The sequence below is a fragment of the Nerophis lumbriciformis genome, linkage group LG31, assembly GCF_033978685.3.
Source record: "Nerophis lumbriciformis linkage group LG31, RoL_Nlum_v2.1, whole genome shotgun sequence".
NCBI classification, from domain to species: domain Eukaryota; kingdom Metazoa; phylum Chordata; class Actinopteri; order Syngnathiformes; family Syngnathidae; genus Nerophis; species Nerophis lumbriciformis.
In genome coordinates this window covers 16863582-16876390 of record NC_084578.2, presented here as the reverse complement: position 1 = coordinate 16876390, position 12809 = coordinate 16863582, and the positions used below count along the sequence as shown (strand labels likewise).

The following is a 12809-nucleotide window of genomic DNA, read 5'->3' as shown; positions in this document are numbered from 1 at the left end:
TTTTGTTTATTAATGCCACAGTTAGTGTTTTTTTGTTGTTCATAGTTTCTGCCTTTGTGTAAGTATTTGTTTTCATAGCCAAGTTGTTTCTCCGCCACTGTGCGCACTTTCCGTTGCCTTCTAGAAAAACTAAACCCCAGGACCAAGTCATGACAAAAGTGTAGCTAAAGATGTTTTACGTATTAACTGTGAAAGCCAGCATTAGTGTAGTTCATTTTCATTTTTCATTTTTTTATTTATCTCCTTCATTGATGTGCATCTTTGATCAATAGACAATTAAACCTCAGCAACTAAGCACACATTTACACACCAATGCCTGAGAAGGGAACAGGATGATGTAAATCTTATATTTTCCTGCCCCCTTCAACATAATACGTAGTCTTACTTAATGGATAGCATACAAACCAAACAAATGCATCCAAATGTAATGAAAACAAACAAAAAACACACTCAAAAAAGTGGAAAAACATCATGAAGTACAAACCGAACAAAAGAAAAAGTAATATTCACCTCACCGGATGATACAAAACAAATACAAAACCAGACAAAAAAATAAGTAAAATAATACATATAAAGCAAAATGTAAACACTTATGGCTGTCCATATGATCTTATTGTTCTGTCTTTATATATTTTTTTCAATTGGAATATATAGTTAGTTGGGTGTAAGGTAAAACGTTAAGTAACTGATCCACAGAGGTTGGAGTAAGTCAATGTATTTATTGCAAGTCTCAAGTCTTAAATCCCAAGTCAAGTCTCGAGATAATTTGGTATTTTCAAATCCTTCCACCCTTTCGAGTCCACTCATCTACAAAACCCAAAACCAGTGAAGTTGGCACGTTGTGTAATTCGTAAATAAAAACAGAATACAATGATTTGCAAATCCTTTTCAACATATATTCAATTGAATAGACTGCAAAGACAAGATACTTAATGTTCGAACTGAGAAACGTATTTTGCAAATGATCATTAACTTAGAATTTAATGGCAGCAACACATTGCAAAAAAGTTGGCGCAGGGGAATTTTTACCACTGTGTTTAATAGCCTTTCCTTTTAACAACACTCAATAAACATTTGGGAACTGAGGAAACCAATTTTTGAAGCTTTTCAGGTGGAATTCTTTCCTATTCTTGCTTGATGTACAGCTTAAGTTGTTCAACAGTCCGGGGGTCTCCGTTGTGGTATTTTAGGCTTCATAATGCGCCACACATTTTCAACGGGAGACAGGTCTGGACTTCAAGCAGGCCAGTCTAGTACCCGCACTATTTTACTATGAAGCCACGTTGATGTAACACGTGACTTTACGTTGTCTTGCTGAAATAGGTGTGGAGCAGAGACAGCGTCCACAACAGATAAAGAAAAACAGATACAGACAGAAATCAACCACACAACCTAAATAGTCTTGATTACAAACGGAAAACAGGTGCGGCGACCAGCACTCAAAGGCAGGCGTGAAGCTGCTGCAGGAAACGAGAAACCCAGAGAAAGCCTTATCTTTTATACTTTGTATTTTAGTTGACTAAATTCACAAATTTTAGCTGACTAAAATTTGGGTAACACTTTAGTATGGGGAACATATTCTACGTAATAAAGACGTAATTTTGAGTTATTTGGACACTAGGGTAACATATAAGGGTTAGGGTTAGGGTTACTAATAAGCAATAATTCTGAGGTTATTGAGGGAAGACTCTTAGTTAAAGGCTTACTGGTTGTATAATAAGGCCATGCAGAATAAGACATTAATAAGTCCTTAGTAATGACTAATTAAGAGCCAAAATGTTACTAATTTGCATGTTAATAAGCAACTAATCAATGGTGAATATGTTCCCCACACTAAAGTGTTACCAAAATGTGATGTAGTTTTGTTGAAACGAAATTAATTTAGATGACTGAAATTTCACCCAAACTAAAATTACTTTTGTCAAAAGTGTCAGGTTCAAACACTGATGACATCTATTAAACAGACAAGAAGCAAGGAATTAAACAGAGACAGAATCCAATTTAGCTCATTGAGGAGAAACGTCTGGGCTGTACTCTTTGTACAGTCTTCCACCGCGCTCTGGCAAAAGATTGCGCGCCTCCTCTTTTATTTGGACTTTCCCTGATTACATGGCAACAGCTGTTTCTAAGGGAGGGGGGTCGTAAACAGCCATTGCCCTCAGCCACAAAACAGTTCAAAGAAAAGATGCTCCTGCTTCCTCTCCGCTTTGTAGATCTCTGGTCAAGACAAAATCTTCCCGTGGATTACAAAAGAAGAAAGAAACCAACACCTTCCTGTCGCTTCCCATCGTACACAGTGGAGTTTTACAAGCCTTTTGCTTGGTAGGATCAAAGACAGATTTTGTCTTCTCGCAGGGCGAGCTGAACTCAATGTAACACAGAAGTTGTGTGATAACTTTTATACAATTATTCTGACAAAAAGACTGACTAAACTAAATGATAAACTGCTGTCAAAATGAACACTGGCTGGTACAGGCTCTAGCTCACACTCTCATGTGAGGTGCAAACCTACGACACTGTAGTCGCCAAATTCGAATGCCGTTCTATTCGTATTAAAGGGGAACATTATCTCAATTTCAGAAGGGTTAAAACCATTAAAAATCAGTTCCCAGTGGCTTATTTTATTTTTCGAAGTTTTTTTCAAAATTTTACCCACCACGCAATATCCCTAAAAAATAGCTTCAAAATGCCTGATTTTAACCATCGTTATATACACCCGTCCATTTTCCTGTGACGTCACACAGTGATGCCAATACAAACAAACATGGCGATAGAACAGCAAGGTATAGCGACATTAGCTCGGATTCAGACTCGGATTTCAGCGGCTTAAGCGATTCAACAGATTACGCATGTATTGAAACGGATGGTTGTAGTGTGGAGGCAGGTAGTGAAAACGAAATTGAAGAAGAAACTGAAGCTATTGAGCCATATCGGTTTGAACCGTATGCAAGCGAAACCGACGAAAACGACACGACAGCCAGCGACACGGGAGAAAGCGAGGACAAATTCGGCGATCACCTTCTAACCAACGATTGGTATGTGTTTGTTTGGCATTAAAGGAAACTAACAACTATGAACTAGGTTTACAGCATATGAAATACATTTGGCAACAACATGCACTTTGAGAGTGCAGACAGCCCATTTCAGGCGCGCTAAGAACATATATTTTCCCACGATTTCAGCACTCAGGTTAACCATACCTAAATAGACACAAAACACTGCATTACACAAGACTACCCGAATGTACTCGAATGATTGAAAAAAAAAAATGTTTTTAAGCTAAATTATTGGTAAACACAGTTTATGTATAATAATTTACGTAAAACCGCGAGTAATGAATAAAGTTTTCATCAATTAATATATTCTGTAGACATACCCTCATCCGCTCTCTTTTCCTGAAAGCTGATCCATCCAGTTTTGGAGTTGATGTCAGCATCTGCTCTGAGTGTCGCAGGATATCCACACATTCTTGCCATCTCTGTCGTAGCATAGCTTTCGTCGGTAAAGTGTGCGGAACAAACGACTGACCATTTCGTCGGCTTTCCCCACAGCCTCGTATTTTGAACAAATTTCGTCCAATTTCTTGCCACTTTCGCATCTTTGGGCCACTGGTGCAACTTGAATCCGTCCCTGTTTGTGTTGTTACACCCTCCGACAACACACCGACGAAAGTGAGAAAATGGCGGATTGCTTCCCGATGTGACGTCACGCTCCGAGAGCGAATAATAGAAAGGCGTTTAATTCGCCAAAATTCACCCATTTAGAGTTCGGAAATCGGTTAAAAAAATATATGGTCTTTTTTCTGCAACATCAAGGTATATATTGACGCTTACATAGGTCTGGTGATAATGTTCCCCTTTAACTGTACATCGGACCACCTCCTGTGTGTTTATACCGCGACTGAACGAACACGTGCTCTTGTTTCTTGCAGGATTCAGAAATGTTACTACCGTCTGTGCACCGTCCTGGCATATTGCAGACACCACCAACTCCATCTGCATTCATGACTAATTGATTGTCTCAGTGAGAATGGAGCCGTCTATATTTGGAGCTGACAGTAAAAAGCTGGCAACCCTTTGGACCCCTGATGTCACAGTCTTGAAGGCTATAATTGCAACGGTGATTGTTTCCAGGGAGAGCAAGAGAGCACATTAGAGTAAAACGGGTGAACAAAATAACCGAGATTGCATGTCTAATATATGCTAAAAACTCATGAATTTCTCACACTGCGCCAGGCTGCATTTCCTACCCTGCGCACCTGCCATCTTTGTCTCTTCTAAATACATCCGCTGACAACACATGCATTATACATGTTCCCTTCTGCCTCAAACGCATTCTCCTTGTGGTCTCACTCAGTCATTATGGGTTGAATAGGCAAAAACAACGAGCAGATCTCTGGTCAAAGGTTGTGTAATAATATTGTGGAGGTCACTTCTTAGCGGTTCCGCTGATCACACACGTCACAGGAGACCGGCGTCCAGAGTTGAACAAAGTTTTAATATGCATCAACAGTTTTGCTATATTTGACTTTACAGTCTTTTCAAAGTCTCTCCATCTCTCCGACTCTCCTCCCTCCTGCTCCCGGCCGTTTGCTGTTAAAGACAACAGATGATAAGATTAACACGTACCACCTGTGAAATCTAATCAGCTGTGTCTCGCCGTCAACACATGCCCCGCCCCTGCCCGGTGGTGCTCGTCCTCAGTACCATGGACAGCGGCGGTGACTTTTTCTCCTACAGGCAGCGCTGACTACACCTCCCCCCACAAATATAATTTTGGGAAAATAGAAAGAAAATGATATCTTGACGATTGCCACTGTTCTAGGGACATTGAATAGATCGCAACTGGACTATTCAGAGTGTCTTCGAAGATGTTTTGCCTCTCATCTGAGCAAATTTCATCAGATTTCTACAGACTTGGATAGGACAGCTCTAGTCTGAGAGAGGGGGACATGCCCAGACTCTTGTAAAAGATACATACAAAAGCCAAAACCAGTGAAGTTGGCATGTTGTGTAAATCGTAAATAAAAACAGAAAACAATGATTTACTAATGTTTTTTCAACCTATATTCAATTGAATAGACTGCAAAGACAAGATACTTAACGTTCGAACTGGATAACGTTGTTATTTTTTGCAAATATTAGCTCATTTGGAATTTGATGCCTGCAACATGTTTCAAAAAAGCTGGCACAAGTAGCCAAAAAAAGACTGAGAAAGTTGAGGAATGCTCATCAAACACTTATTTGGAACATCCCACAGGTGAACAGGCTAATTGGGAACAGGCGGGCGCCATGATTGGGTGTAAAAGCAGCTTCCATGAAATGCTGGGTCGTTCACAAACAAGGATGGGGCGAGGGTCACCACTTTGTGAACAAATGCGTGGGCAAATTGTCGAACAGTTTAAGGACAACATTTCTGAACGAGCTATTGCAAGGAATTTAGGGATTTCACCATCTACGGTCCATAATATCATCAAAAAGTTCAAAGAATCTGGAGAAATCACTACATGTAAGCGGCTAAGCCCGTGACCTTCGATTCCTCAGGCGGGACTGCATCAAAAAGCAACATCAGTGTGTAAAGGATATCACCACATGGGCTCAGGAACACTTCAGCAAACCACTGTCAGTAACTACAGTTTGTCGCTACATCTGTAAGTGCAAGTTAAAACTCTACTATGCAAAGGGAAAGCCATTTATCAACAACACCCAGAAACGCCGCCGGCTTCGCTGGGCCCGGGCTCATCTAAGATGGACTGATGCAAAGTGGAAAATTGTTCTGTAGTCTGACGAGTCCACATTTCAAATTGTTTTTGAAAACTGTGGACGTCGTGTCTTCCGGAACAAAGAGGAACAGAACCATCCGGATTGTTATAGGCGCAAAGTTGAAAAGCCAGCATCTGTGATGGTATGGGGGTGTATTAGTGCCCAAGACATGGGTAACTTACACATCTGTGAAGGCACCATTAATGCTGAAAGGTACATGCAGGTTTTGAAGCAACACATGTTGCCATCCAAGCAACGTTATCATGGACGCCCCTGCTTATTTCAGCAAGATCAGTTTGTTAAATATAAAAAATGAGTGGAATATTTTGAATGAAAGGAACTGCTGTTCTAAATGTGTCCACTGGATGTCGCAATAGAAATTATTTGTATTCCCTGCCGTGAGAGCGCGCATGATTTCAGAAGGGGCCGTGTTAAGATAGGGGCAACCCTTCCGTGTTTGGACACTGCTTATTATTGATAGTAATGATACAAAATGTGGATTGTTATGTTCATGCCTTGATTGTCAAATATAGTGTTTTGTAATGTAGCCTGTGACATTTCTACCAAAAAAAAATGCTTTTGGATAATCCGTACATTTCGTGCTGTACTTATGAAGGCATGGGGACACATTTTCTGGTTGCACTTATGCTGAAATAATAAGTATGTCCTTCTAACTTCATGTGTGATTAATGAAATGAGTCAAAATGCACACGTTTTGTTGTCGATGATGCTACATACAGTATGTACAGAATAAAGCAAATGATGTTAGTACATCAGTTGAGGAAAATGAGAAAATTATATTAATAACATCCTGTAATTTGGTTCTGATATTATTATTCATTTCCTCTTCTGATTAATTAAAAATGAACACCAATGGGAACATTTTTAAAACTCTGCCAGACTCAAATTCATCAATTTCACTGATTAACATTATCTCATCATTTATTCAGAAAGTAAAAATAACGACTAATGAAGATAGACTACTATTAACCGCAACATATAAGTGTAAAAAAACAAAACATTATGATTTGTGCATTTTCAGAATGTGCTCAATCTATTTTTAAACAAAGAAAACAATCTGAAGTTGTCTTAGTTGTTAACTTATAATGCCATGATTTTACCAGTCCGGCCCACTTGGGGAAAGATTTTCTTCAATGTGGCCACCGAGATAAAATGAGTTTGACACCCACGGTGTAGATAGACCGTTAACACTCACATTCACCTATGGACTATGTAGAGTCTTCAATTAACCTTCAGTACCCTCCATGTGTTTGAAATGTGGAAGGAAACTGGCATACTTGGAAAAAACCAGCTATGGGTCAGAACCCTTTGACAGCTATAAGACAAATGAATGCTCACGTTGCTCCGCAACATGCCTGTGATTATTCTCATCCATTGAATCGATCACAGCTGAACTGTCAGATTATCTTTGAAGACGTTTCGTTTCTTACTCGAGCAGACTTCATAAGTTCATACTCACGGACCTAAGAACAGCTCTAGTCTGAGGACCTGGTGCAGGATCCAAAGTATTTATCTTCTGCAAGAAAGGACTCTTGTCTGAAAACTAAAATATGTTTACGAATATTCTCATTCGTCCAGGTCATTGTATTCTCAGAGCATTCAATCGATCGCAACTGGACTGGTCTCTCATCCAAATAGGCTTCATCAGTTCATGCTCATGGACTTAGATCGGTCAGATCTAGTCTTAGATTTGGATTGGTCAAGTCTTGTCTAGTACGTAGTGCCAAAATCCGAACTATTTATATTCCAACACAAGGAGGGTGTGCCAGGTCAAGGATGGTTCTGCCTTATTGTAGTGGAAATAAAATAAAACAATAATACATTGAATTAAAAAAACAATTGTTGGGATGCAACATGGGTGATTCTGACTGATTTGGGGCTGGTAATAGTCGTTCCACAGCGACTGTTTTTCCACACAATACCTCAATCCTAACGAGGGGAAATTCCACTTTAACAACCTTCGTTGGCATTGACATTTTTTACCCACTACACTCGGGAAGATCTATCCTTGCCCAGGCACATCCTGTGTGGGAGTATAAAAAGTTGGGGTTTTGGCACCAGCTACTAGACTAGATCTGACCAATGTAAGTCTAAGACCAGATATGACCAATATAAGCATTGAGACCAGATATGACCAATGTAAGTCTATGACCAGATCTGACCAATGTAAGTCTAAGACCAGATCTGACCAATGTAAGTCTAAGACCAGATCTGACCAATGTAAGTCTAACACCAGCTCTGACCAATGTAAGTTTAAGTCCAGATATGACCAATGTAAGTCTAAGACCAGATATGACCAATGTAAGTCTAAGACCAGATCTGACCAATGTAAGTCTAAGACCAGATAAGACCAATGCAAGTCTAAGACCAGATATGACCAATGTAAGTCTAAGACCAGATATGAACAATGTAAGTCTAAGACCAGATCTGACCAATGTAAGTCTAAGACCAGATATGACCAATGTAAGTCTAAGACCAGATATGAAAAATGTAAGTCTAAGACCAGATCTGACCAATGTAAGTCTAAGACCAGATATGACCAATGTAAGTCTAAGACCAGATATGAACAATGCAAGTCTAAGACCAGATCTGACCAATGTAAGTCTAAGACCAGATATGACCAATGTAAGTCTAAGACCAGATATGACCAATGTAAGTCTAAGACTAGATCTGACTAATGTAAGTCTAATACCAGATATGACCAATGTAAGTCTCAGACCAGATCTGATCAATATAAGTCCAAGACCAGCTCTGACCAATGTAAGTAACATCAGCTCTGACCAATGTAAGTTTAAGACCAGATCTGACCAATGTAAGTCTAAAACCAGATCTGACCAATGTAAGTCTAAGACCAGATCTGACCAATGTAAGTCTAAGACCACATCTGACCAATGTAAGTCTAAGACCACATCTGACCAATATAAGTCTAAAATCAGATCTGATCAATGTAGGTCTAAAACCAGATCTGACCAATGTAAGTCTAAGACCACATCTGACCAATGTAAGTCTAAGACCACATCTGACCAATATAAGTCTAAAATCAGATCTGATCAATGTACGTCTAAAACCAGATCTGACCAATGTAAGTCTAAGACCAGATCTGACCAATGTAAGTCTAATACAAGATCTGACCAATGTAAGTCTAAGACCAGATCTGACCAATCTAAGTGTATGAGCATGAACTGATGAAGCCTACTTGGATGAGAGACAAACCAAACAGTCCAGTTGCGATCGATTAAATGCCCTAAGAAAACTAAAATAATTGTGTGTGTGTGTGTCACTAGTTTGTTCTACCATCTTTTCTTATCATATTTCCTGTCAATTACAGACTCTATGGAGAGCTGACAAACTGCACATACCTGGTGGCGCTAAAGATGGACTGCTTCTGGCCCAACCAGCTGGTGGATGAGTTCTTCATCGGCGTCCACAACCATTACTTCTACAACTGCTCGCTGTCAGGGCGGCTGCTGAGGGACCCCCCCAACCGCATCCTGGGTCCTTTCATCGCCATGCCCATCCTGGTCACCCTGCTCATGACCGCCCTGGTGGTGTGGCGGAGCAAGCGCAGTGAAGGCATTGTGTAGTCGAGAAAAGGAAGGCGGGATTCTATGGACCTGCTGGAGGGCTTAACATTACTCCACCCTCCGTGGTGCTCGAGCATCACTTTGATGGTCTCAACTCCTCAATGCCTATGAACTGACCTCCTTTCCTGGACTTTGTTGCTGTGAATGATGGATGTGGTTATAGTGACAACAAAAAATATTACAAAACGATTCAAATAAAAACTATTTATATAAAATTAAACCATCTGTACAGTAAAGAGTAACGCTGAAAAATGACAGAAATCGTAAATCTGTAAAATGACATAGTTGATATGGAAACTAGGGCAATTACAGTTCATTTGATGTATCTTGTATTGTACATACTTAAATCAGGCAATGTTAGTAACAAAGCAAAACTAAGTTATAACAATCTGTTCCTATTTCAGTTGTTTTGTGTTCTGCAGCCTTCAGTTTGCAATAGATTATGTTGTCCTACAGGTTTCATGTTCCTTAAAGGGGAACATTATCACAATTTCAGAATGGTTAAAACCATTAAAAATCAGTTCCCAGTGGCTTATTATATTTTTCAAAGTTTTTTTTCAAAATTTTACCCATCACGCAATATCCCTAAAAAAAGCTTCAAAGTGCCTGATTTTAACCATCGTTATAAACACCCGTCCATTTTCCTGTGACGTCACATAGTGAATACAAACAAACATGGCGGAAAGAACAGCAAGATATAGCGACATTAGCTCGGATTCAGACTTGGATTTCAGCGGCTTAAGCGATTCAACAGATTACGAATGTATTGAAACGGATGGTTGTAGTGTGGAGGCAGGTAGCGAAAACGAAATTGAAAAAGAAACTGAAGCTATTGAGCCATATCAGTTTGAACCGTATGCAAGCGAAACCGACGAAAACGACACGACAGCCAGCGACACGGGAGAAAGCGAGGACGAATTCGGCGATCGCCTTCTAACCAACGATTGGTATGTGTTTGTTTGGCATTAAAGGAAACAAAGAACTATGAACTAGGTTTACAGCATATGAAATACATTTGGCAACAACATGCACTTTGAGAGTGCAGACAGCGCAATTTTCATCAATTAATATATTCTGTAGACATACCCTCATCCGCTGATCTGTCCAGTTTTGGAGTTGATGTCAGCAGGCCAGGGAAGCTAGGGTCGATATTCTTCTCTTGATCATCTTCGGTGTGAGCCAAGACATCCAGGGAGTTTAGCTCGCTCGTCTGCGGGAACAAACTGCACTTGCCGTGCTAGCGAGGTCCTTTGTCCCTGAATTGCTCACACACTCCGGCAGATTCAATGGGGGTCTGGCGGCAGATTTCTTTGACTTTATCGTTGGAAATGCATCTGCTTTGAGTGTCGCAGGATATCCACACATTCTTGCCATCTCTGTCGTAGCATAGCTTTCGTCGGTAAAGTGTGCGGAACAAATGTCCAATTTCTTGCCACTTTCGCATCTTTGGGCCACTGGTGCAACTTGAATCCGTCCCTGTTCGTGTTGTTACACCCTCCGACAACACACCGACGAGGCATGATGTCTCCAAGGTACGGAAAACAGTCGAAAAAACGGAAAATAACAGAGCTGATTTGACTCGGTGTTTGAGAAAATGGCGGATCGCTTCCCGCTCCGAGAGCGAATATTAGAAAGGCGTTTAATTCGCCAAAATTCACCCATTTAGAGTTCGGAAATCAGTTAAAAAAATATATGGTCTTTTTTCTGCAACATCAAGGTATATATTGACGCTTACATAGGTCTGGTGATAATGTTCCCCTTTAAAGGGGTCCTATTATGATTTTTTTTCTACATTGAAAACATTTCCTTGTGGTCTACATAACATGTAATGGTGGTTCTTTGGTCAAAATGTTGCATGGATTATGTTACATAGATCGCCTTCAAGCCGCTTTCCGACCGTCTTTTCAGAACGCGCCGTTTTGTGGGCGGTCTTATTTACGTGCCTGCGTCTTCTCCCCGTCAGCCATGTTGTCGTTTTTAGCGCTTCTACATGGACCTTTTCAAATTTTCTTGTAATCAGACCATAGTTTCGGTATATTAGATGGAATCTTTACCTGACATGTTTCGACTATCATCTGCAGTCTTCTATGGACTGGACTCTCACTATTATGTTAGATCTACTATGGACTGGACTTTCACAATATTATGTCAGACCCACTCGACGTCCATTGCATCCGGTCTCCCCTAGGGGGGGGGGGGGGGTCAACCACATATGCGGTCCTCTCCAAGGTTTCTCATAGTCATTCACATCGACGTACCATTGGGGTTGTGAGTTTTTCCTTGCCCTTATGTGGGCTCTGTACCGCGGATGTCGTTTTGGCTTGTGCAGCCCTTTGAGACACTTGTGATTCAGGGCTATATAAATAAACATTGATTGATTGATTGATTGATTGATTCTTCAGAAGGGTCACCTGACCACTGTTCAGCTGTTTTTATAGACATGGCCAACCAGGCAGTCCTGTCAAGTCTACCTAATTGGCTGATTGGTTTGATGGTTAATGGAGGAGGGAGTCCCAGGTATGCGAGAGTATGAATGCTCCCTCATTCCGATTGACGGTTTCCTTGGGCCACTTCCTTAGTTCGATCGCCTCCTTAATCCATCGTTTGAATTTGTTACTTTCTGTGCCGATGATTTTGCCGTTGTCCCGGTCCATGCTGTGGTTATTTATTTTGCAATGATCTGATATGGCTGATTTTAAGATTTCTTGTTCTGATTTTTGTTTTAGGCCTCTTGTAAACCTTCCAGTTGTCTCTTTTTTGCATTCTTTCTGATGTTCTTTCTTCCTGTTTCTCTGATATATGATGTTTTGCTTGATTCACACAGGATTTCCTAAATTACATTGCATTTCTTGTCTTGTTCTATTTTGTCTTTTGGATGTACAAGTAAGTCTTGTTTTTGTGTGAGGTTTAACTGTTGTGTTTATTTTGTGTTTTATCATGACCCGTTGTATGGTTCAGTTATTCCCCTAACGTATGGTAAGGTTATGACCTCTTTGTTCTTTATTTCAGGTTTTTCTTTGGGTTTCTCCTTCGTTCTCTTTTCCTTTGTTTTTTACTTGTTGTTCAATCAATCAATCAATCAATCAAAGATTATTTATATAGCCCTAAATCACGAGTGTCTCAAAGGGCTGCACAAGCCACAACGACATCCTCGGTTCAGATCCCACATCAGGGCAAGAAAAAACTCAACCTAATGGGATTGCAATGAGAAACCTTGGAGGGGACCGCAGATGTATGACTGCTGTCATCTTTGCGGTGGATTTTCATGTCCAAAAAAGTTATGGTCCCGTTCCTTTCCTCTTCATGTGTGAATTTGATGTTTCCAGTTTTGTCAATACTGTTAAGGGTGGTCTGTAACAGTGACGTGATAGTCGAAACATGTCAGGTAAAGATTCTGTCAGGTTTAAACACTGATGACATCTATTAAACAGACAAAGAAGCA

At 40.3% G+C, this 12809-nt stretch overlaps 1 protein-coding gene across 1 annotated transcript in view; it reads left to right on the top strand.

The window, feature by feature from the left end:
* Window positions 1-12457, top strand: part of LOC133574358 (receptor activity-modifying protein 1-like) — a 166714-nt gene extending 154257 nt beyond the window's left edge. The window contains exon 3 of the mRNA XM_061926519.1: window positions 9112-12457. Within this exon, the coding sequence (XP_061782503.1) occupies window positions 9112-9367 (256 nt within the window). The 3' untranslated portion in view covers window positions 9368-12457. The remainder of the gene's footprint in view (window positions 1-9111) is intronic.
* The last annotated feature ends 352 nt before the right edge of the window (window positions 12458-12809 follow it).